The 26,609-nt window shown below is 32.6% G+C and overlaps 1 protein-coding gene across 1 annotated transcript; it reads left to right on the top strand.

Moving 5' to 3' along the window:
- The first annotated feature begins 4,774 nt into the window (after positions 1 to 4,774).
- Positions 4,775 to 12,129, top strand: LOC127701866 (uncharacterized). Its single transcript, XM_052205839.1, has 3 exons — positions 4,775 to 5,024; positions 10,561 to 10,690; positions 11,370 to 12,129. The coding sequence occupies exons 1-3, from the start codon at positions 4,775 to 4,777 to the stop codon at positions 11,980 to 11,982; spliced, it is 993 nt and encodes a 330-aa protein (XP_052061799.1). The 3' UTR covers positions 11,983 to 12,129.
- Positions 12,130 to 26,609: the final 14,480 nt, after the last annotated feature.

Here is a 26,609-nt window from a genome sequence, read left to right as displayed (position 1 = left end):
CATAAACCAACGACAACCACTGAACTACAGGCTACCGACATGGGACAGGCACATAAAGAATGTGGCGGGTAAAACATGTTTGAAGGCGCCACCCCCTTAACCTGGGACAGTGGTGTAACGGCACAACATAGAAAAAATATAAAAATCAGTTGAAAAGGACTTTTAAAACTCATCAGTTCGATACAAAGCCGAAAAACATCAAACAAAAACATAGACCGGACATGACAGGGAATTTATACATCCCTCGTCCCTAACAACAAATAGTACAAATAAGTACATATCTGAGAGTACTCGCAGTTACTGAGAGCTAGTTCAAATCCAATAACAACTAATAAAAAAATCATGTATCTAAGACTAAAATATCAATCAGTACACATTCAAGATCCAATGGATTTAGTGTAAAGACATCATTAACAGTCAGAGAAAAACATGACCTTGTGCAATGTCAAAATATAGGTATCGGCAGATTGTAGTACCGTGAATGTGCATATGTGTATAACAATAATATTTAGTATGGTTTTTATTTACTGATAACAAAATCAATATTTATACCAAGAAATACAATATTCAAAGATCTAATTACAGTGGTGAATTGGTAACCTAAAGAATAAGTTTATTAAAGAATTGATAAGTTTACCCGGATCGAATCTAAATTTCCGGGCTCGGTAAACAACATCACCGAAAAATTAGGATGTGCTATTCCGTTTGAAATAAGTTTTCTACAGATACAGCCAAACTTGCAAACCAGAACTTTGTACCTATGAATAATTTAGTAAAGGTTTTAAGTAATTTGTGGTAACGAAATCCCTGACTTATTAATATACCAGTAATACATAGATTACGCTTATTGAAATCCAAAACGTCACTACAGACACGGGCATAGCGAACGAGTTGGAATATATAAACACCGTAAGACGGTGCCAAAGGAACATGACCGTCCAAAAAAGGGAAATTAACAATTATAGTGAAAGAAAAATCGTCCCTTTTGTCGTCAGTTTTTGTGAAGAGTTTCTCGTGTAAAACTGAAATAACATAATCTAGGAAAGGACAGTTACTGCTGTTAATATTTGATAAGATAACTCTGCGATAAAGGGGTCTATAATTCAATTTGACAGTTGATTATTGACTTTTTAAAAAAAAAACTAAACCAAATCACTTAAGTATTTTAACCAAAAAAAATCATCTTCCAAATGTTTTTAAAAAACATGAAATTTCATCCCTCTTCTTAATATTTCCTGCATAAAATATAAAGACTTAAAGAAAGTGCATGAAAAAAAAGAAAAAATTTCCCGTCTGACATCGATCATTGCACAACATTCAACACGTCTAGCTTGTCCTTTCTGGTTACTTTTTCTAACACCACACCAACCGTAGCAAATTCATGCGCTGTTAATTCTCGTGACACTAACATCCGGGAATGTACGTACTGGGCAAAAGTTGATCTGAAATATATAACAAGATACACAAAAAATCGAAAAAATTAATAACGGCGATTACGACGAACAAGATATTTATTTGATATGGCCTTTTGTTATTTAGGTTTAAAACAAATTCTAAATTTTTAGGGAAATTGGTGTTCTTGTTTACCCGTGAATTGATCGAGTTTAATTTAGAGCATCGGATTCTATTGTTTTAGCTTTGTATTGTACAAATCATTTGCAAATATTCTTATCTAACTCTAAGTCTAATTTACATTATCCTGAGACACCCGGAAGAAAAATCATCATATCCTGTTGTTTTAGCCTTGCATTCTATGACCTTCATTCTTTTGTCCGTTTGTACATAGTAGTCTGTATCAGGTATCATGTGTATAGCTGGAAGAAAAATCTGTACCTAGACATGTGTACATTATTTGTTCATATTTAGATTTCGCCATGTTCTCAGACTAATATTTAATTGAGGGGGAAATTCCATTGAGGGGGAAATTTTACTGTCATTCGGCTAGTATTCTCAATTGGACGTTAGCCCACCAAACACAGAACATTTTAGAAACGTTTTTTAAAGGTTTCAAATAAGTTAGTGTCGAAAAAACGTTTAAGAAATGTTTTTAAAAGGTTAAATTGAAACGTTTTCTGTAACTATAGTAGAAATGTTTCTGCAAACATTTTTTAAACGTAAAAAAAACATTTTTTCAAAAATGTTTTTGATGAACATAAATAACACATTTTAAAACAACGTTTTTAATTTTGTTTTTTAATAATGTTTCAAAAATGTTTTTTAATAAGTATAGAAAAACTTTATAAATCATGTTTCCCATATCACCGCAATATTTTTGTTTTTAATAATTACTTTTAATTTTTAATTTACAAAAAGTCATCTTCGATCTGTCGATATGATGATATGTTATGTCAAAAAAAAAATTCTTGTATTCTAATAACTGGTTTCTTTTCTGTAGAACCGGGAACCAGTTGTAACTTATTAGATAGTTTCGTATTTTATTTCTTTATTTCCATTTATCGCATCTCTAAAGTATTATCATATTCGAAGATAGACATTTTAATTGAGAAAATGTATTATTTACGACAATAATTTGTATTAAAGCAGAATTCTTCATTAGATAAAATTTGTTCGAAACTTCCGGATACTCTCACCGCCTTTTTTAAATTGGGAAAACAACGACACTAGACATGCTAGAAGAGCAGTTCTACAGAATAGCGTTGAGTCTATGAGGTATGTATAAAATCAATAAACATTCGATGTATTTTGTAGAAATTTAGACAAATTACTGCATTATTTTCTCCATGACATTCGAATGATTTGCATGAGTCTATTTATCGTCTCGTATTGTGTTTTCGACCGTCTTACGTTTTCGACCTAATTCTACATTCACTTCCCGTATGCTGCGCATGTCCGCGTGACGTCATATTCGGCTGCTATAATTAGTAACAATATCAAATAATACCACGTGGTGGTTAAGATGCTCCAAGTAAAGTTAATGTAATTAAGTATTTACGTTTTATTATTTGATATCACATTTTTCTACCCTTTTACTAATACTATTTTTACCTTCAAAAAGAATCTATAAAAAATAAACAAATATTCTAAAAATATGGTAGGGGGACTTTTTGCACGTGAAGTTTACATCCAGGTCATTAAGTCATATGACTGTCAGGTGGTTAGTTGTAATACTTAAAGTTATTTTTAATACGGAAATCTTCATGATCCTTACAGCTTTTTTACTAAAAAAATAAAATATCGATTAATTTTAATTTACAGAAACAACAGTCTGTCAGTTGAAATTACAGACAATACTCACTCCACAATGCCTTCACTAAAGTATTGAACAAAAAAATTACTGTATACAAGATCAAACTTGCTTCCAAAGTGCCTCATGTGAAATGTGTACAACTAGTCAAATAAAGATATCAAAATAATATTTTTTATTTTAAAGTTGTATATGTAACCATTTAATTCATTAAGTCATAAGTTTGATCGCCTCCTAGCAATTTAAATAATTTGATATAGACATTGGCATCAAATTTTAACCAGTTCCGGATTTGTACGACATGTCATTTCCGACTTTGGACCAGTTTCTTATATAGGTCGAAAACACAAGACGCTAGTTTTTGTCAACAAACGTGCCATCGATCTAATGAACTCAAATTAAAAAATAATTTAAGATCGAATATATTTCAGATACAATTATTTTATGCACAAGTATACTAGTGACTCTCAAAATATTAGGCATGTCTATGTTCAAACATATAAAAGGGAAATTCGGAGAAATATGTTAGTAGGTCGAAAATACAATACACGAGGATACATGATTAACAGATTTAACTACTACAGTACAGGCATAAATTCACATTCACCACTGCATGCTGCCATCACGTGTCAATTTGTCATGCCTCGTGGGCTACTGGTCTGACTTTTACACGAGTTAAATAAAAACAAGCCTCCGAAGACAGCATAATTAATCATTTAAACTACCCAGAGCGTAGTCAAATAATAATGACGTTTTGTAAGGCTTTCTTATTTGACAAAAAAAAAATGTGGACGCCCTCCTCCAACTTCGTAGCAACAGCAAAAATCAAAAATATCAAGACGTCAGATTTTTTTTGGACTACCCATAGCCGTGCTGCCAGTGCTGGGCCTCATTTTACAAAATATCTTATGTGATTATGTCTGACTAAAATTAATTGTAACTTGCCAGTCATGAACAATTCAGTATTACCGCAAAATGTATGGCAAGCCAAAGTGGACAAAAAGAGCTATTTTCTAATATTAAAAAATCATTTTCTTATATTAGAAAATCATTTTCTTATATTAGAAAATCATTTTCTAATATTAAAAAATCATTTTCTAATATAAGAAAATCATTTTTTAATATTAAAAAAGAAAAGCACGATTTCTTAATATTAAAAAATGAATTTCTAATATTAGAAAATGAATTTCTAATATTAGAAAATGAATTTCTTATATTAAGAAATGAATTTTTAATATTAGAAAATCAATTTTTAATATTAGAAAATCCTTTTCTAATATTAGAAAACTAATTTCTAATATTAGAAAATCCTTTTCTTATATTAGAAAATCATTTTCTAATATTAGAAAATCATTTTTTAATATTAGAAATTCGAAAGTATTTTCTTATATTAGAAATTCATTTTCTAATATTAATAAATGATTTTTTAATATTAGAAATTGATTTTCTAATATTAAGAAATCATTTTCTAATATTAAAAATTAAAATCATCATCAGCAAAGAGTTTTGACATGTTTATTTTTTTAAATTCAATAACCCTTCCCTGATTACAAACGGAATTTTAAAAAAATGTCTGAAAGAAAGAATGAACTAAATCAGATTTTGCTAAGGATTGTCGGGGCCGCTCTATTTAATAATTTTGAAGAAGTTGGAATCCTGATTAGAGATGCCTCAACTAAACTGGAAAATGGGAGAGCAGAATTAGACGAGGAAACTGTTGAGCAGCTTCAATCGTCACTGGCATCCATATCAAGACTTGCCAGAGACATGAGGAATATTCCAGTAAATTCTGGCTACAAAGCTGATAGACCTAAGACAGGTATGGAATATACAGTCTTATGAAATATAGACCGAATTTGCCTTCCTTAATAAATTTTGCTTTCTTACAATGTCAAATTATTATTTGATGTAGAGCCAATTTCCCCTGAATATTTTCAGTTTCACACTGAGCAGCGTAAATTTTAAAAAGTGCTGAAAGAATATAATTTACGATTAAAACCAGGAATAAAAATGTTTTTGATCAAAAGCTCGATTTTTATATTTTATGATATATCGGATAAATATTTAGTTTAACCCTAAAATAGATATATTATTATGCGGAATTTGCCTTGTTTTCATGTATAGGAAAACAGAGAATCCCATGAGAATTAAATTACAAACCAAAACAAAGTTCTGTTTTTTGTTGTTGTTGTAATTTATATATAACTTTTTTCCTCAAAAACGAAATTGGTTTGTTTTGTCATTAACACAACTTTTTATAAAAAAAAAGGTGGAACGTCACTATTAAAATTGTACATATAGCTGCTTAATAACCACATTCTCACGTAAGTCGCCGTAGCGTCGTCGATAGCGCTTAGAATTGATAATAATATATATTAGAATGAAGACGGAGTTCAAATCTCACTCTGATATTTTGATTTTTTTTGTGCATTGTTATGTTTCTATCATATTTTTTCGGATGTTTCTTTGCACCATAGAGTCATTGTGGATCATTTTGACTATATATCATTTCGTTAAAGAAAAAAGAAAAATAATGTATTGCTTATTGTGTGCGTTCCGATTACTATCCATACTCTTGACTTATTTCCTATTCCTGTCTTAACATTTATTATATATATATTCGAGAGTCTATTGAGGTAAATTACATGGCCTTCCAAATACTGTTTCGATTCCTAACATCACTGAAGAGACATTAATTGTCGAAATCCGGATATGGTGTACAAAAATCTTTGCACCTTTGTTTGCGGTATACCATCTTTGCCGCAAGTTTATTGTTTTCTGTTTGGTATTAAATTTTTAATTAAGATCCATTTATTACACCTTGTGATCCGTTTATTTGGCAATCGCCAATGGCAGTCAGCAGGGTTTAAGAACATTTGTTGTTCGACCTGTTAGTCAAATGCGTTTTGTTAAAATATACTTTTTCACTTTTTTGGTCTTTTGGAAAATGTTGTTTGTGCTGTATTTAGACCCCTCTAACAAGAAATTTGTTTTTGCATGCACACGTATAAAAATTGCGGTTTTTATCCAACGCAATCATAGGTTTGAACATTGTTTTCAATTTAGACTTGTTTATATTTTTTCGTTTGGGCTTGTATTATATTTGCCTTCGGGTTTATATGATCCGTTCATCCTAATTTGACTCCTCAAAATTCGAGAGTCTGTCTTAAATTGAGGTAAATTACATGGCCTTCCAAATACTGTTTCGATTCCTAACATCACTGAAGAGACATTAATTGTCGAAATCCGGATATGGTGTACAAAAATCTTTGCACCTTTGTTTGCGGTATACCATCTTCGCCGCAAGTTTATTGTTTTCTGTTTGGTATTAAATTTTTAATTAAGATCCATTTATTACACCTTGTGATCCGTTTATTTGGCAATCGCCAATGGCAGTCAGCAGGGTTTAAGAACATTTGTTGTTCGACCTGTTAGTCAAATGCGTTTTGTTAAAATATACTTTTTCACTTTTTTGGTCTTTTGGAAAATGTTGTTTGTGCTGTATTTAGACCCCTCTAACAAGAAATTTGTTTTTGCATGCACACGTATAAAAATTGCGGTTTTTTAAGAACATTTGTTGTTCGACCTGTTAGTCAAATGCGTTTTGTTAAAATATACTTTTTCACTTTTTTGGTCTTTTGGAAAATGTTGTTTGTGCTGTATTTAGACCCCTCTAACAAGAAATTTGTTTTTGCATGCACACGTATAAAAATTGCGGTTTTTATCCAACGCAATCATAGGTTTGAACGTAGTTTTCAATTTAGACTTGTATATATATATATATATATATATTCCGACTCTTTAAAATTCAAGAGTCTTTCCTCAATTGAGGTAAATTATATGGCCTTCCAAGTACCGTTTCGATCCCTAACATCACTGAAGATGGGGTCAAGGTCAGATGACATCTGCCAGGTAGACATGAACACCTTACAATCATTCCATACACCAAAATAGTAGACCTATTGCATACAGTATAAGAAAAACAGACCAAAACACAAAAACTTAAACAACAACCACTGAACAATGATAATGAGGTAAAGGTCAGATGGCACCTGCCAGTTGGACAATCCTTCCATACACCGAATATACTAGACCTAGTATCTGAGATATGGACTTGACCACCAAAACTTAACCTTGTTCACTGATCCATGAAATGAGGTCGAGGTCAACTGAAAACTGTCTGACGGGCATGAGGACCTTGCAAGGTACGCACATACCAAATATAGTTATCATATTACTCATAATAAGAGAGAAATTAACATTACAAAAAATCTGACCTTTTTTTCAAGTAGTCACTGAACCATGAAAATGAGGCCAAGGACAATGGACATGTCACAGACGGAAACCTGAGGCATCTATATACAAAGTATGAAGCATCTAGGTCTCCCACCTTCTAAAATATAAAGCTTTTAAGAACTAAGCTAACGCCACTGTAGCCGCAGCCGCCAGATCACTATCCCTATGTCGACAAAAAAATGATTTACCTACATGTGAAAAAAATCCGGGGGAAAATGGCCTTAACTCTTTCTGTCGAATTTCAATCTACTTCCACTGAAGAAAATATTTTTATTTGTATTAAATCAAATTGAGACAAATAATGCAATTTTGAAACTATGGAAAGCCAATAACAAAAATAAAGTGTAACAAGTGTAACAAATGAAATGCAATAAATGCGCAAAAAGGACGTCATATTAGAATCTGATAATATCCCATTCTCACTCGTTATGAAACCTAAAAATCTCCACATTATAGATGGAATCTGCTTGTTTAATTATTAGAATCTGTTATTATATTTTGATATTTTGCTGTGATATAAAATAAATTATATTTAAATGAATTGAAAATATCATGTTTGATTACGATCGTAACATATGAGGGTTATAACGAAAGCAAACCAAACTAGAATTTCGTGTGTGTTTATAATGGAAAATATGTACTAGCTCAACTGGCTCAAAGCTTTTCTCATCACTTTGCGTCCGTCATTCAACGTCTGTAAACTTTTATATAAATATTCTCCTCTGAAACCACTTGAATTGGCCGATTTGAACCAAACTTGATCACAATAATGCTTAAGGGTGTCTAGTTTCAACTTTATATCATATGATGCCGCCGTTTTTACTATAATTAGACCATAGGGGGTTAAACAGACAAAATTGCAATCTTTTATGGCTTTACATGCAAATGTTAAGTTGATTTTTAGTAAATAGATGTGTTATGGAAGTTACAGCTAAACTATGATTTATGGTGTAGTTGACATACTTTTGACCATATCAAGGCCCTTGGAATAAGAAAATATCATGAAAATCGGTAAACTTTTAAAAGAAATACCACTGAGCTAGATGGAATCAAACTCATCCTTAGGATGTATAATATATAAATGATATACGCCATGATCCCGCCAACCTTTCTGATTTTATACAGTTATATATATATATATATATATATATATAAACAAGTCTAAATTGAAAACAACGTTCAAACCTATGATTGCGTTGGATAAATATATATATATATATAATAATAAGTTTGAACGTTGTTTTCAATTTAGACTTGTTTATATTTTTTCGTTGGGCTTGTATTATATTTGCCTTTGGGTTTATATGATCCGTTCATCCTATTTCGATTCTTCAAAATTCAAGAGTCTATCCTAAATTTTTATTTCAGTTTGACTACCACATGTCAAGATAAGATTCATTTTACATCTTACTGATGAAGGATATTAGTTATCCGAAATATCTAAAATTTGTTCATGATTTAATTATTTTTTGGTGATGTTGTACCCTTTCAGAATTGTTATATATATATATATATATATATATATATGTATGGCCAACAAACTGTAATTTTTCAATGAAAAATATATACTACAGGTAGAAGAGGAAGACCCAAAATAGATATGGCTACCAACGAATTGAAAGCTTTTTGTGGGGCCAATTTCAAGGGGACTAAAATGGCTGAACATTTTAAATGCTCCACTAAATCTGTATACAGACGATTAAAAGACGAGGGGCTAAGTAACAGATACAGTGACATAACCAAAGAAGATCTAGATGCCCAAATCCTGGATTTGAAATCTTCTTTTCCAAAAGCAGGACTGCAGGTATAATTATCTTCATATAAATCAAAATGACGCGTAAATCAGAGGAATTTGTGAACATTTTATTTGAAAGATATCTAATAAGACTTTAAAGACACATACATGGATGATGATATTTCTCATATACATGTATTAACGGCATGTGTTTCCCACAAAAAAAAGTTTATACTAGAACACACATACTAGAATTTTATAATTTCTAATCAACACCATTGTCGGCCTGTATTAGTTATATTAAAATAAATTAAAGTACTGAAGTACTGAACACCGGATGACTGCAAGTTCTTGTGGATGGTCACAAGCACTTGTCTCATAAAAAAATCACATCTCTATACCTGAAAGTGAAGTTAATGTACAGATATAATTTATTTTTCTTAGACAAGTTTGTGCGTGGATGATAAATAAATGACAGGGAATTCAACCTCTGTCACCGTAATAAATATGTTATTGAAGTGATACAAATCACTGAGTATACTTAGGTTTGTTGTTATATATTATATTAATATTTGTATATTACAGTTACATGTATATATAATTTTCATCCATTTGTATATCATTCTATTCTACTATATTAATAATAGTGCAGTGCAAGTGCATGGTGGACACTCTTCTGTGATAATTTGATTTTTCTAATAGATTGGATTTGAGTAGGCATTCATATTTTCCCGCCAAACTTTCAATCTCCCATGCAGAGTTATCGGTCCTTGAGAGAGTCCGAATTTGGATATTTTCTCAAAAAAAGGCGTTTTCAAGATTGTTTCAAAGACAAATTTAGGAAGTTCAAAACACTACATGTATACGTCATATCACCAATATTCCTTCTTTGTATGGTTTCAGAGGAGTTGCGACTCAATGAAATCGGTCTCTTCGTTTAGTAGTATAGATTCAAAGAGTCATTGACTGAGCTGTTTCATTCTTTGTTTCAAATAGCATTTCTGTCAACTGAATAACTACAAGAGCTTTCTGCGAACTTGATGTTCGGTCAACTTGAACTTATATTTGCAGTCTTTTCGATTAAAAAATGCTTGTTCAGATTATTTTCCAATGAGAATTTTTTATGGCAACGAAATTTTAAAAGTATCAGTCTTTGCTCCATATCAATCGATATAGCTTATATACGTCATATTTTAGTTAAAGTTGTTCAAAAATAAAATTATTAATTATCTTGCACTTTCTGTGAAGCATTTTTTTTTAAATTTTAGATGATGCAAGGTTACTTAGTGTCCAGAGGGATATGTGTACAACGAGAAAGAGTAAGAGAATCTTTTAAGACGTCTTGGTCCAGAAGGGTGTGTTGAAAGATGGTCTACGGCAGTACACAGAAGAAGGTACAGCGTACCAACACCAAATCATCTATGGCACATGGACGGAAACATGAAACTCATCAGGTATTTTTTTTAAACACATGCAAGTCTTGTAGAAATAACAATATTGTTATCAATACTTTGCTGACTAACAAGATACTGATAGATATAGGAAGATGTGGTATGAGTGCCAATGAGACAACTCTCCATCCAAGTTACAATTTATAAAAGTAAACCATTATAGGTCAAGGTACGGTCTTCAACACGTTCGCATTGGCTCACACCGAACAGCAAGCTACCTATTTCTGAAATTCGTTTACGCCTTTTTACGGTCTTCACCATACACTGATTGACCGCTATGGAGTAAGGTCTGCATCACGTATGGCGGAAAACCTTTATTAGTCAGATTTTACTGCAACATTTACAGATATATACGTTTTATCATACATGTACAAACTATATTAAATAAGCGTCAGTGATACTTATATCCAAAACATTTGGGAATCAAAATTGAATAAAATGACGAGGGAAGCTTTATGCAGCCAAAACCAGCCGAAAGTAAGCCAAAATTCAGATAATGAAGTTGTATTGCAAAGCATATACAAAGAAGATGCGGTATGATTGCCAATGAGACTAGTTATCTCCCGATTGCATATATGTATATTTTCATTCAAGACAGTTTTCTTTTTTAAAGAAAAATTCTGTGCAGCTCGGCCATTTCTTAATTAATTTATATTAATTTGTGTGTTGTATCTTTTTTTAGATGGGGATTTGCTACACATGGTTGCATTGATGGTTTCAGTCGATTCATCACCTTCCTGAGATGTGGTATTAACAACACTGCATCTACTGTGCTACAGCTTTTTGTGTTCGCGTGCTGTTCGTATGGTGTACCAAGCAGAGTCAGGTCAGATCATGGTGGAGAAAACACCAAAGTTGCTTTGTTTATGAATTTGATCAGGCAAAGAACTAGCCACATCACAGGCAAGTCGGTGCACAATCAGAGGATTGAGAGGCTATGGAGGGACATGTATACCCAGGTAACCTCCAAATTTTATAATGAGTTCTGTCAGATGGAAGAGGACCCAGTGATAAATTTGGACCCAGACAACATGATCCACCGTTCGGCCCTACAATATGTTTATTTGCCAGCAATAAACAGAAGTCTGGAAGAGTTCAGAAATGGCTGGAATGGCCACAAGATTAGGTCTGAGGGACACATGTCCCCATCACAAATATGGATGTCGGGAATGTTGGATAACATGAGCTCGGGATATACACCAACATCCGAATTATTTGGGGTAAATCCAAGCATTGGAGATAGACTGGATAGTGGTCTACAAAGATTTGGTCTTACTTTAGATGATGTTCACTAGCTGTTCCAGAAGTTCTAATTGAAATAATGGATATCATCGATCAGGAACTCAGTAATAAACAAAAATTTAGGCTATGTACAGAGGTGCTGGTGAGACAAAACTGAAATGCTAAAGGCCAAAGAAATTAAAAGAAAGCAAAATGATTCAGTTTTTCTAATTATTTTGTTTGATTGGCAATTTTCTGATAACTACCCATATTTACATGATTATATAGGGAATCACTGGAGCATGACTGGATGGGGCCCCCCCTTATGAAAAGTTCTTGAATTAGGGGCCAAAAAGGGGCAAAAATCAAGCATTTTTCTAGTTTCAGGACAATAACTTGTGTGTAATTGTATGGATCTTTATGAAATTGTACTACAAGGTTCCATATCACAAGGGGAATGTTGGGATTGATTTTGGGGGTAATTGTCTCAAAATTTCAGGAATAAGGGGCCAAAAAAGGGGCAAAAAACAAGCATTTTTCTAGTTTCATGACAATCACTTGTGTGTAAGTGCATGGATCTTTCTGAAATTGTACTACAAGGTTCCATATTACAAAGGGAAAGCTGGAATTGAGTTTGGGGGTTATTGCCCAAAACGTTTAGGAATAAGGGGCCAAAAAGGGGCCAAAAATAAGCATTTTTCTAGTTTCCAGACAATAACTAGTGTTCAAGTGTATGGATCTTTATGAAATTGTACTACAAGGTTCCATATCACAAAGGCAATGCTGGGATTGATTTTGGGGGAAATTGCCTCAAAATTGTAGGAATTAGGGGCCAAAAAAGGGGCAAAAAATCTAGTTTCATGACAATAACTTGTGTGTAAGTGTATGGATCTTTCTGAAATTGTACTACAAGGTTCCATATTACAAAGGGAAAGCTGGAATTGAGTTTGGGAGTAATTGCCCAAAACGTTTAGGAAAAAGGGGCCAAAAAGGGCCAAAAATAAGCATTTTTCTAGTTTCCAAACAATAACTTGTGTTCAAGTGTATGGATCTCTCTAAAATTGTACTGCAAGGTACCATACCACAAAGGGAAGGCTGGGATTGATTTTGGGGGTAATTGCCTCAAAATGTTAGGAATTAGGGGCCAAAAAGGGGCAAAAAACAAGCATTTTTCTAGTTTCAGGACAATAACTTGTGTGTAAGTGTATGGATCTTTATGAAATTGTACTACAAGGTTCCATATCACAAAGGAAAAGCTGGGTTTGAGTTTGGGGGTAATTGCCCTAAACGTTAAGGAATTTGGGACCAAAAAGGGGAAAAAAACAAGCATTTTTCTAGTTTCCAGACAATAACTTGTGTTCAAGTGTATGGATCTCTCTGAAATTGTACTGCAAGGTACCATACCATAGAGGGAAGGCTTAGATTGAGTTTGGGGGTGATGAATCATAAGGGGGTTCAACAAATTTGGGGGAGGGATTTTTTTTCTTTAAAATTTTCCATTTTAAATTGGTTATTTCTGACTTATATGTAAAAGCAAATAATAATGATATGGTTTGAATAGGTCAATTAATAATTTATAAGTTCTTAGACCACATTCATTCTGTGTCAGAAACCTATGCTGTGTCAAATATTTTATCACTATCCAAATTCAGTGTGTATCAAGCTTGAATTTTGTGTCCATACTTGCCCCAACTGTTCATGGTTCGACCTCTGCGGTCGTATCAAGCTGCGCCCAGCGGAGCATTTTATTCAAATTTTGATAACTTTCTTAAACTATCCTGGATTTGTACCAAGCATGGACAGAAGCTTGTTTATGATCAAAAGCTAGTATCTAGAAGGAAATTTGTTAAAATTTATTTCCTGTTTTTCCGTATATTACTTATAAATGGACTTAGTTTTATTCCAGTTAACATTACGTACAGTCTGCAGTTAAAGTTTTAAAAACATTTATTAGATTCATAAACCTTCTTGGAGTTTTACCAAACTTGAACAGAACTTTTACAATCAAAAGATAGTATCTAGAGGAAAATTTTTAATAATTTTTTCCCCATTTTTGTTGAGCCTGCGACTAACAGCAAAAGTAGGCGAGACACTTGATTCCGTGGAATCCTTACGAATTTTTAATTTTTGGTCCCGTTTTCAAATTGGTCTACATTACAGTCCAAAGGGTCTCAATATTAAACTTGGTTTCATTTCAACAAAAATTTAATATGGGGTTCTTTGATATGCTGAATCAAACCATGTATTTATATTTTGTATATTGGACCATAAAAGGTAAATGTCCAATTTAAAATTTTTATGTTCTTGGACCACATTCATTTTGTGTCAGAAACCTTTGCTGTGTCAAATATTTAATCACAATCTAAATTCAGAGCTGTATCAAGCTTGAATGTTGTGTCCATACTTGCCCCATCTGTTCAAAGTTCGACCTCTGAGGTTGTATCAAGCTTCGCCTTGCGGAGCATTTTATTTTTAATGTAAATTGTTTTTATATTGCGGTCGTATATTGGTATGACGTTGGCGTACCACAAAAGGAAGGTTAGGATTGATTTTGGGGTTTATGGTACTGGGTATTGGGGGTTAACAGTTAAGGAATTAGGGGCCAAAAGGGGCAAAAATAAGCATTTTTGAACTTCCAGACATAACTTGTGTGTTAGTGTATGGATCTCTCTGACATTGTACCACAAGGTTCCAAATCACAAAGGGAATGCTGAGATTGATTTTGGGGGCAAATGCCTCAAAATTTTAGGAATTAGGGACCAAAAAAGGGACAAAAACAAGCATTTTTCTAGTTTCATGACAATAACTTGTGTGTAAGTGTATGAATCTTTCTGAAATTGTACTACAAGGTTCCATATCACAAAGGAAAAGCTGGAATTGAGTTTGGGGGTAATTGCCCAAAACGTTTAAGGAATAAGGGGCCAAAAATAAGCATTTTTCTAGTTTCCAGACAATAACTTGTGTTCAAGTGTATGGATCTTTCTGAAATTGTACTGCAAGGTACCATACCACAAAGGGAAGGCTGGGATTGATTTTGGGGGTAATTGCCTCAAAATGTTAGGAATTAGGGGCCAAAAAAGGGGCAAAAAACAAGCATTTTTCTAGTTTCAGGACAATAACTTGTGTGTAAGTGTATGGATCTTTATGAAATTGTACTACAAGGTTCAATGTCACAAAGGGAAAGCTGGGTTTGAGTTTGGGGGTAATTGCCTTAAACGTTTAGGAATTTTGGGCCAAAAAGGGGCCAAAAAACAAGCATTTTTCTAGTTTCCAGACAATAACTTGTGTTCAAGTGTATGGATCTCTCTCAAATTGTACTGCAAGGTACCATACCACAAAGGGAAGGCTGGGATTGATTTTGGGGTGATGAATCATAAGGGGGTTCAAAAAATTGACCATTTTAAATTGGTTATTTCTGATTTATATATAAAAGCAAATAATAATGATATGGTTTGAATAGGTAAATTAAAAAAAATTTAAGTTCTTAGACCACATTCATTCTGTGTCAGAAACCTATGCTGTGTCAAATATTTAATCACAATCCAAATTCAGTGCTGTATCAAGCTTGAATGTTGTGTCCATACTTGCCCCAACTGTTCAGGGTTCGACCTCTGCGGTCGTATCAAGCTGCGCCCAGCGGAGCATTTTATTTTTTAAATGCCTCTGTTCTCTTTTTAATAAAATTTTGAAATGAAATTCAAATAAAGGCATGCAAGAGATTGGACGAGTTGCCTACAGAAGGAACAGATATACTGTTCCCAGCCTACAGGGAGTTTTAAAATGTACATTAAATTTTATGTCATCGTGCTAATAGCAAGGATTCTTTTTTTTTTTTTGCGTAAATACATTTATTTCAAAACTGATCATTTGACGATATATATGCCTGCAACAGGTGCCTCCGTCAGCCTTCCCTTTTGTGATTGTATACTAAAAAATTTACACTATAGTAATAAATGTTTTAAGGTATGATCAGGGGCGTAGCCAGGTATCCAATAAACTGTAGGCACAAATTGCGGCCGGGGTCAGGGGGCCGGGCCGCTTAAGGCCCCCGGCAGGTCCAGGGCAGAGCCCTGGTAGGGGGTTCAGGGGGGCAAAGCATTTTAGTTTTGTGTACAAAAAACATGAAAACTGGTCATTTTTGTCGAGCCTTCGACTTTTGTCGAAAAAGCGAGACATAGCGATCCTACATTCCGTCGGCGTCGTCGTAGTCGGCGGCGGCGTCCACAAATATTCATTCTGTGGTTAAAGTTTTTGAAATTTTAATAACTTTCTTAAACTATCCTGAATTTCTACCAAACTTGGACAGAAGCTTGTTTATGATCATAAGATTGTATCCAAAAGTAAATTTTGTAAACAAAAAATTCCATTTTTTCCCTATTTTACTTATAAATGGACTTAGTTTTTCTGCCAGTTAACTACCAAACTTGGACAGAAGCTTGTTTATGATCATAAGATAGTATCCAAAAGTAAATTTTGTAAACAAAAAATTCCCATTTTTTTCCTATTTTACTTATAAATGGACTTAGTTTTTCTGCCAGTTAACATTACATCCACTCTGTAGTTCAAGTTTTTAAAATTTTAACAACTTTCTTAAACTATCCTGGATTTGTACCAAACTTGGACAGAAGCTTGTTTATGATTAAAAGCTAGTATCTAGAAGGAAATTTTGTTAAAATTTTGTTCCATTTTTTCCGTATTTTACTTATAAATGGTCTTATTTTTTATTCCAGTTAACATTACATACAGTCTGCAGTTTAAGTTTTTAAAACATTTATTAGATTCATAAACTATCCTGGATTTTTACCAAACTTGGACAGAAGCTACTTAATTACAATCAAAAGATAGTATAGAGAGGAATATTTTTATTATTTTTTTTCCTTATTTTTGTTGAGCCTGCGATTAACAGCAAAAGTAGGCGAGACACTGGGTTCCGCGGAACCCTTACGAAGTTTATCATGATAATATACGGCATGAAAAAAAAATACAATTGCATCTGACTGATGAATTAACCGGCAGTACAATCGGAAATATATATAAAAAAATATTTACAATATGCATTGCCCAGCGTGGATCAGCGTAGCTCTTTATTTAGCAGCACAACCTGTTTAATATTTTCATATCTATTCCTTTCTGATTGAGGATAATTGATATATACGTCAATTGATAGTACATATTGACGATCCTACATTTAAAAGAAACCTTCACCGTCCCCTGGCTACACAAAAACATACACACACAGTCGATGTCTTATGCAGAAGTTCTGTTCTGTTCATACTATCGAACAAAATTCAAGAAATTCATATATTTCCTTATATCCTGTACTGTAAAATCCCTACCTGCTTAGGAATTTGAATAATTGTGGTCGTTACACGTAGATCTGAGAGTACTCGAAGTTACTGAAAGCTAGTTGATTGATTGATTGATTGATTGCTAAACGTCCAGTGGCAAATAGTTTATGCATGTTCAGGACAAAAAAAAATTTACGATAAATACAACAGGTAGCTAGGTCCTGTAATAGGGGTCGTCCAGGACGAAGGTCTTGAAATTTGGAAACGCCATGCATTGGAAAATGGGGGTTTAATGGATAGGACAGAAATTTTCCTTTCAGTAGACCACCTACGAACCCCTCAATTCTCTTCATGTTGGTGGAACTCATATCAAACCAAGGATCACTATACAAATCATTGACTAAACGATGTTTTGTTAAATTTATAGTGAAGGAAGGACATGCTATGTATATATATGCATATCAAAAGGAAATTATGGAACAATATTTTTATGACCCGTGAATACGTCGAAAGATCAGGTTATGGTTTCCGTTTAATTAAACCTATTGTTATAATATATATGTATATCAATGATACCATATGATATAAATTCACTACAGGCATCGTGTAAAGTAATACACAGTCAGTTCAGCATTACTTGAGTCACTATGACCTACATGTCATACTTCAGTGTCAGACTTTGATTAAGTTTTCATTTTTTTTATTTTTTTTTTCATTTATCAGACACGTATGACATGTATGGTACTTATAATAATGTCTTATATATAAATGATCTGTATTCATTACGGACATCTTGTATAGTACAACACAGTCACAATGACCTACATGTTATCACTGAATCACATGATATACATGCATCGTTTTAGACCTTTTTTAATATACATATTTGTTAATATTTTATTTATTCAGATGAATGTAGGCACAACGTACGGTGACCTATAGTTGTTAATTTCTGTGTCGTTTGGTCTCTTGTGGAGAGTTGTCTCATTGGCAATCATACCACATCTTCTTTTTTATACATACAATAAAAATAATGAATTGTAAAGTGTAACCCCTTGTGAAGATATATTTGTTCCGCATAATACTTGTTTCCCCTGGAACAAAACTGGATAATGAATATTAATGTATTTCCACCTTCATTATGTATCTTCCTGGAACTAAAACGTCATATGGTTTCATAATATTTATTTCTTTAAAGAAAGTGTCATTCCTCGAACTTTTATTATATAAAACATTGTCCATAATATTTGTTCCAAAAAACTTTAGCATATACCAAAAAACTTTCCTTATGTTATATTTTATCCCTTGTGAATGAAATTTTCTAATAGCATTGGATCAAATATATAAGGATTGTTCCCAATGGAACTTGTTAGATGTTAAAAGTTCTTTGGAAAAAAATATTATGGGGGAACTAACAGTACATGGCCAAAAGAAATCGTCACCTGCATTTTTTTGCTATATATTTCAAATAAAAACACGTTTTTTCGAATATTTTGAAGGTATTTATGGTTGGATTTTTATCAACAAGGCGTTAAAAGACGGAGAATTGTCTAAAGAATATTTATTTATTGGGTTATAGTTCTGTTTTCCGGTGTTATTGTTTTTTCTTGATGTGAACACATACAATAAAATTTTACAATTTAAATTGGTTGAATATAAAGCAAATTTCTGAACAGAAAAATAATATTTGTGTTCATCCCGTGAGAAAATGATAATGATCCACAACCAAATAAACCTGTGACATTTCTGCATCTTTTGGTACCAGGTTGCTTCAAATCAAACAAAAAATGACCCCAAAATATTTGTTTGAAAAAATCAAGTTTTATATGAAATATTGGTGAAAAATTTCAAGTGACAAATACTTATGGTCACACACTCTATATTCTGTCACACCCCTCACCCACCCACTAGATACTGTTGATAGTTATTGACAATTTCGCTAAAAAAGAAAAAAATCTACCACGACTGTAACGTCTCCACAAAAAGGCTAAAAATGAGAAAATACAACAATCATTTTGGAAAGGCTGGGTAAATCAACATTTCCAAACTCGTCGCGGAAGAATAAAAATGCAGTTGATTATTTTGTATTAAGCTTTAACCATATATACGAAAACGTTGTTTTTTTTTTCCTTTTCATGTAGTGGATGCTTTTTTTTTAGCAGTGCTATCAAAGTTCATCTTTCTGTAAATACGAAAATAGTACGGGGCTGTGATTTGTGGCATACAGTATTTATAAGATTCTCCAGTATCCTCGATGATTGGAAGTTCGTTACCTTAACTCGAAACGGAAGAAAAAAATCACAACCTTTGAGCAACTATTATCCACTGTGAATGTAAATATTCTTTACTTATTTGCAAACAGTCTGATACACTTTATCGATGAATACCTTCAGAAACATGGCCAATCTGTCTATGTTTCGTATTGTGACCCGATTCCGTAAAATAAGTAGACATGCTTGTAAGTTCGTGACCTTTGTCTTGGACGTTGGCTTTTGCGCATGTGCAACAATATATAGGTCAGGCCTATTGTATTATGTATTTGAGCATTACATAATAAATTTGAGATCAAATAACAAATGAATATCTCGAAAAAAAGAGAAATTGGGGCATACTAACTTTTGTATTCTCCCTACAACAAATATTCTAATTTTTACACGTGACTTTCAATGGTCAATTAGAAAGTCCAGAATTAAACAATTTAAACACATTTAAGATAACTACAACGATGTCACAATGTGATTAATGCATCAAAGTATTTTTTTCATTCAATTTGCACTCAATAACATATGATTAAATTTATTTTACGAGCCAGTATTCCGTAGGTTTTGTTATATCAAAATAAATCAAATAATTTTCTGATCTTAAAAAATCCGCTCACATACAAACTTTGAAAAATAATACCCTTGGCCTTAAAATAAGAAAAAGAGCGCCACATAACCTATAGTCTATGTGCCTGTCCCAAGTCAGGAGCCTGTAATTCAGTGGTTGTCGTTTGTTTATGTGTTACATATTTGTTTTTCGTTCATTTTTTTGTACATAAATAAGGCCGTTAGTTTTCTCGTTTGAATTGTTTTACATTGTCATTTCGGGGCCTTTTATAGCTTACTATGCGGTATGGGCTTTGCTCATTGTTGAAGGCCGTACGGTGACCTATAGTTGTTAATTTCTGTGTCATTTTGGTCACAGTCTCTTGTGGACAGTTGTCTCATCTGCAATCATACCACATCTTCTTTTTTATATGAACGCAAAATATTAATAAGACTTTCCAATACTGCTTCGGTGAGTTTGCAGGGTGATTAGCTCTGGTAATCTATCGACCACATCGCCTTGGCATATTTTCAACGATATCGAAGGGTTCAGATAAATCTAATGCCGATTGGTACATCTCATTTAAAACAGATTCATCGCTTCGTTTAGCTTGTAACAACACAATAACAGTTTTACATTCGTGTTTAGTCTCCAACAGATCACATTTGATACCTTTCAGGTATTTCGACAGATACACCGTACTCTGTTAAATGTGCTCCGAAATTAAAAGTGCAACAACACATTCAAATCGTGTAATGGATGCAAGGTACTGTCCGGTTTTGTCATCTCCAATCAAACTTTTATTTTTAAACCAAATGTCGTTATTTAAAGACGTTTCATCAATTAAAAAAGTGTCAACATATGTGTTTCCTACAAACATTTAATTCATAAATTTTTATTTTGCCATATATTTTTTTTCAATGCCGAATCGATGTGCACGCAACTGCGTGTTGGCGTATAGGAAGCTACGCGCCTGGTCATAGTGGAAATAGACGTTTAAACAAATAATATGCAAGAACATACAAAACTTCTCTTTTTCAAGCCGATATTAGTAAAAATGCAATGCAAAATATCCGGTTATTTTTTTTTTAAGTAGCACGTTGCCGATGATAAATACTTATGCATGACGTCACAAATAAACTGGAAATCCCCAAATGTCACGAACTTGCAAGCATAACGAACTTGCAATCATCGACGATAGATGTATCACCTGTGTTGACTGGTCGTCGAAAAATTTGAGATGTTGATCTCACAAAGTCTTCTGTTGATGCTGGTTCGTTACTAGTATTAAGGACTGCTCTGGCTTCTCGAACAACTCTGAGAATTGCATCCGCCATATTATTATCAACGTACTTAAAATATTAAATGACGTCATAAAACGCTTAAAGTTGAAGGGAGAAACTATTTTTTTATCCAAGTATTACTTTTCATTCAGACGCTTTAACACTATTCAAAGCGGACAAAAGAGCTATTTTTAATATTAAAAAATGATTTTCTAATATTAAAAAAGGATTTTCTAATATTAAAAATTCATTTCTTAATATTAGAAAATTATTTTTTAATATTAAAAAGTAGCGTATTTTCTAATATTAGAAAATGATTTTTTAATATTAGAAAATGATTTTTTAATATTAGAAAATCCTTTTTTAATATTAGAAAATCCTTTTCTAATATTAGAAAATCCTTTTCTAATATTAGAAAATCCTTTTCGTATATTAGAAAATCATTTTCTTATATTAGAAAATCATTTTCTAATATTAGAAAATCATTTTTTAATATTAGAAAATCATTTTTTAATATTAGAAAATAGCTCTTTTTGTCCACTTTGGCTTGCCATAAAAATGTAACTGCATTTGATACGTTACACGATAGAAACATATTTATAATAGTTAAAAAGTAATCATAATCAAATGTTATAGTAAATAAAAATATTACGCAAGGGCACCTGACGAGGATGAACGGCCTTGGTCGAACTTGACCTGAATGATATCCGAAACACCAGGTGTAATATCATCAATTAAAGAAATTCATATACGACCTGTGTTAATTACCACAGATCATTTACGTTGGGAAAATCCTTTCAAATAAATAGATGTGTAAAAGATTATAATGTAACACCAGAACAATCTACCGAGAAAAGGTCAAATCAGATTTTAACAGTTAAAGATAATATATATAATTTAAAGTAAATATATATAAGCGAATTATGCTATATATATGAATAAAAAAATCATGCATTAATAGAATAAACCTGTAATTGAAGACGAACATTCACATGCATATAAAATTGCATATAACGTATACACAGCGATACATGGAAAATCATTATAGAAACTCGATACGGACAAGAAATAAAATAATAATATTAGTAGGTTTTGCTAAGATTGGTTCATGGACACGATTATTTATAAAACAAATATTTGATTTCACGAAAAATTAATAAATAACAACAGGACTAAATTGTAATTTTGTAGGTCCAGTATTTGGTGTCACAGGGTGGTCACATCCCTTCAAACTGTATAGGAAGGATGATGAAAAGTGTGGCACTAATCAGTTATGGACCAAATACAGTCTGAAGGGGCAAAAGGGAAAAGAGGCATTCACAGGTCACCCTTTGTGCAGGATAATCATGAGTAAGTTGATTAAAAAATATGTCGAACATTTAAAAGCAAGTGCCATTAATATAGATTGGATTTTTTATTGGACTTTAATCTCAAAAAGAATTCATATGATGAATATGAATATAATGTTTCTCACTTATTATTTTAGATAGAAACAGAGTGCAAAGTTACATAAAGTTATTATATATATATATATATAAAAGTTTAAAGAAGTTAAAAATAATAATGAAATATATATCTTTTTAATTCTGTAATACTTTTTCAGAAAGTTGTACAAGAGTGTTCCAAAAATCCAAGGATTCCGATATGGAGGGAGTCTTAATTGACTTCCTAAAACAGGCCCCACACAAGCCAGGAGGACCAAAATATAAGGTATTTTTCAATTGAATAAAATATCTTAATATTCGTTTAAGTGGAAGGTTTTATTTATTTAAAAGTTTATTTTTGCAATTTGAATATCTATACACAAATTTCTGAGCCACTTATAGCATTATAACATTTGCCAACCATGCAGAACTTCTGTTTATTTAGAGACATTAGAATAATACATTGTTATGTTCTTGACGATGGAATTATTGTCTTTATCCTGCAAGTAAAACATTGAGATTTACATTTGTAGCAATTGCTTTTGACATGTAAAATATTATTTATGTTTTTTGCCTATCTTAATAATTACTTGGATTGCAAAAAATAGCATAATTTCCCCTTTATAGATTTAATGAAATAGCTTGATTAAAAGGGAGTACAACAACTAACTGGGGTTAAGAGTTATATGCTAAACAGTGTACTTGGGCGTACTGATCTCGTTAACAAATTGCTTTTGATCATTTCAGAAACCTGTAAGAAAAGGACAGACGATTGCGCAAGAAGAATTGGAGTCTGAACAAATAAATCTGTTTAAAAGTACATTGATTCTACTGATTTTAGTCCTGTTAATACTGGTTATTTTTTGTTGCAAAGTGATTAAAGATGTTTATAAAACTATATTCCAATTTCTGCAACAATTGAAGCTTTGGTTATAAACTAGATCATTGATTGAAGTTATTATGATAATATGTCAAATTCTCGGTTTACGAGATATGTTATCTCCTTGTCAATGCAAGAACCTTATTGAATTGACTTTCAAGGTCACAGGACCAAGTTTAAACAGTTAGAGGTTGACAAGCTTTGCTTTGGCATAGTTTTTTTTATAAAGAATATCTTCCTTTAGAGCTTTGGTGTAATGGTCAGTGTCGTCGCCTCAAGTGCGGAGGTTGTGGGTTGGAACTTCGGCCGGGCCAAACCAATGACAATAAAATTATTATTTGTTGCTTCTCCCCAAAATGAGTTAGAGCAAAGACTTCTTGGCCCGTAGTCAGAATAATGTGACATGTCATCCTGCAAACTTGCCTTGTGGGCTAGAACCAACAATTCTGGCACAACATGTTGGTGTATTACAAGACAGGGTATAAATTTTTAATAATCATGTTCTCATCCAGAATATGCATCTGACTTGCCACTGGTCGTTAAACAACCAACTATCCATCCAAGCTTATGGAGATGTTGCTTTTTCTTCAATTAAACACGTGCACAATCAATTATATATTTTTAAACCAAAGTAATGGTGGTCGCACTAATGCATCATTATTACACAAATGTATTGAAAATGTTTGTTGGAGGTTGACAGAAACGTTTTTCATAAAACCTTATTTCAACGTTTTCTGAATGTTCCAAAATAACGTTTCTTCAAAATGTTTTTGAAACATTTATAAGAGTCTACAAATTTTGGTTTTTAAAACGTTTTAATAAAACATTCTAGAAACTAAAACAAAACATTTTTAAAACGTTTTTAAAATGTTGAATTGTTTGCTGGGAGGGAGCAACCATTTGACTTCAAGGAGGGGGGTTATGGTTTTTTGTCTGAGTCAGAATTTTTTTTTCAATCAAATTATTTTGCTTGACCCAGGAACATATATATTGACTTTTTCCTAAAAAAATATTCTGATCCCCAATTTGATCAAAAAAAATATTGTGGTCAAGCTGGGAACTTAGATATACTGTTCCCAGCTTGACCACAATATTTTTTTTGATCAAATTGGGGATCAGAATATTTTTTTTAGGAAAAAACCATAACCCCTCCCCTCCCCCCTTTTAATTTAAATGTCGTTCCCTTATGTGTGCTTCGGGGTGCAGGTCGTTTCGTAACCTGGTCGTTTCGTAACTAGTCGATTCGTAACTTAACTAGGTCGTTTCGTACCTGAGACGTTTTGTAACCTTATATCAATATATAATAACAATAAGATTAGTAGGTTACGTAAAAAGTAATAAAAAGACTTAGTGATGTATGTGTATATATATATCTATATTTATTTATTAAATAATTGATTGCACATAAATTTACACTTTACAAGTACAGTTTTGCACACATGCGAATAGAACAGAAGAATTTGAATTGTCCATCATCATTTAGATGTACCCGTCTTTATCAAAGTATTTAGTCTTCTGCCACGTGCTTTGATGTCTCAAATACTTGACACCACTCATCTTTATGTTGCTAATTAGTTCTTTATTTATCTTCTTTTTTTTCTATCATAAGTTGTTTCTTTCATGTTTCTTGTTTTTAGTCTGACGATGTTGGAGCCTATAACGACAGAAGGTACACCTAAGCGCTTGACATCTTTTGCGAGCCGTACAATTTCTGATGCTGTGTGTGATGCAGATAATTCATCACAGATGTCATTCTCTCCAATCTGTATGAAAACAAAGTTGGGTTTAAATTTCTTCACTATGTGGAGATCAAAATGTCTCAATGACTGTACTTTTCTCCCGCCTACCCCGTGAAGCTTTGTTTCGACAGAACTTGATAAGTCGGATTGCGTTCTTAACATCCAATTTTCCAGTCTTCGGATGAAACTGTGACCGATCACAAGTATTTTGGGCTTATTTACTGTTAGTGACATATTTGGCGTTTATAGACGAATGAAAAAGGAGTAAAAAAACACTGCAGCTATTATACCATTAAGTGAACACTTGTCACTTACATTTATTTAATGTAACCACGCCTAATAATTTATCAATTTAATTCAAATTAAATTTATTCAAAATATTTCACTACTGATTGCTTTTTTGTGTAGTTATTAAACATATATCAGAAATTTTCTCATTCTGGGATAAATACACTCAAAACCAGATGTCCAGTAGTACATTATTAAGGAGGTGTGCTTTTGTTTACGGACCAACTGCTGCTGCTGCTCCGGGCCACTGAGACTTTGTTTCATGTTTATACCAGGGTTTTTCGGACGAAAAATCAGGCTTTATGCCAGTATAAGCATGCAAACAAAGGACAACATAGTGATGTATCTGAAAGAAAGAAAAAGAATAGAGTAAAATAAAGTGTTCTTAAAAAAAAAAAAACTTTAACTCCGCCAACGCCGGTCCCCAGCCCGGGTGAAAAAGGAGGAGGGTTATGCAATTGCATGTAAAAGTGAAAAAAAAAAAAAAGGAGAAAATAATTATTTTTTTCAGGTCGTGTGCCATAGGTCGTGTGCCATTAATCTACTGAATCACTTTACACCTACTGTAATTACTTTTTATTACCTGTCATTAGTTGTCATAAAACCATTAAAGCTGTCACCGAGCGTAATTACAAATTAACCAATTAGCCAATAATTAAAAAGATTTCAGAAAATTTTAAATTAAAAATATTACAATATTGTTATTATTAGATGAACAATTGGATCATTTTTAAATAATAACTTTAACTTTATAACCATATATAATTACAAAAGGTACGAAACGTCTCAGTTACAAAACAACTTAGTTACGAATCGACCAGGTACGAAACGACCAGGTTACGAAACGACGTGCATTCGTGCTTCGTCATATAGATTTAATTGCGTAGCCAAAACAAATCAAATAGAGCATAACCATATTTTCAGCAATCGTAACTACTCGGCCATTCTCGCTATGCAGTACAAATACAGTTATTTCTTCGTGCAACCAGAA

This window comes from Mytilus californianus, unplaced genomic scaffold (assembly GCF_021869535.1).
Source record: "Mytilus californianus isolate M0D057914Y unplaced genomic scaffold, xbMytCali1.0.p SCAF_5, whole genome shotgun sequence".
NCBI classification, from domain to species: domain Eukaryota; kingdom Metazoa; phylum Mollusca; class Bivalvia; order Mytilida; family Mytilidae; genus Mytilus; species Mytilus californianus.
Note: the sequence above shows the minus strand (reverse complement) of the source record. Positions and strands in the feature narration are given on the sequence as shown.

Bases quoted from the DNA above. Each gene is read 5' to 3' on its own strand.
- LOC127701866 (XM_052205839.1), top strand. From the start codon at position 4,775: ATGTCTGAAAGAAAGAATGAACTAAATCAGATTTTGCTAAGGATTGTC. The intron at 5,025-10,560 runs GTATGGAATATA...AGAAAGAGTAAG, and splicing joins AGCTGATAGACCTAAGACAG to AGAATCTTTTAAGACGTCTT. The intron at 10,691-11,369 runs GTATTTTTTTTA...ATCTTTTTTTAG, and splicing joins GGAAACATGAAACTCATCAG to ATGGGGATTTGCTACACATG.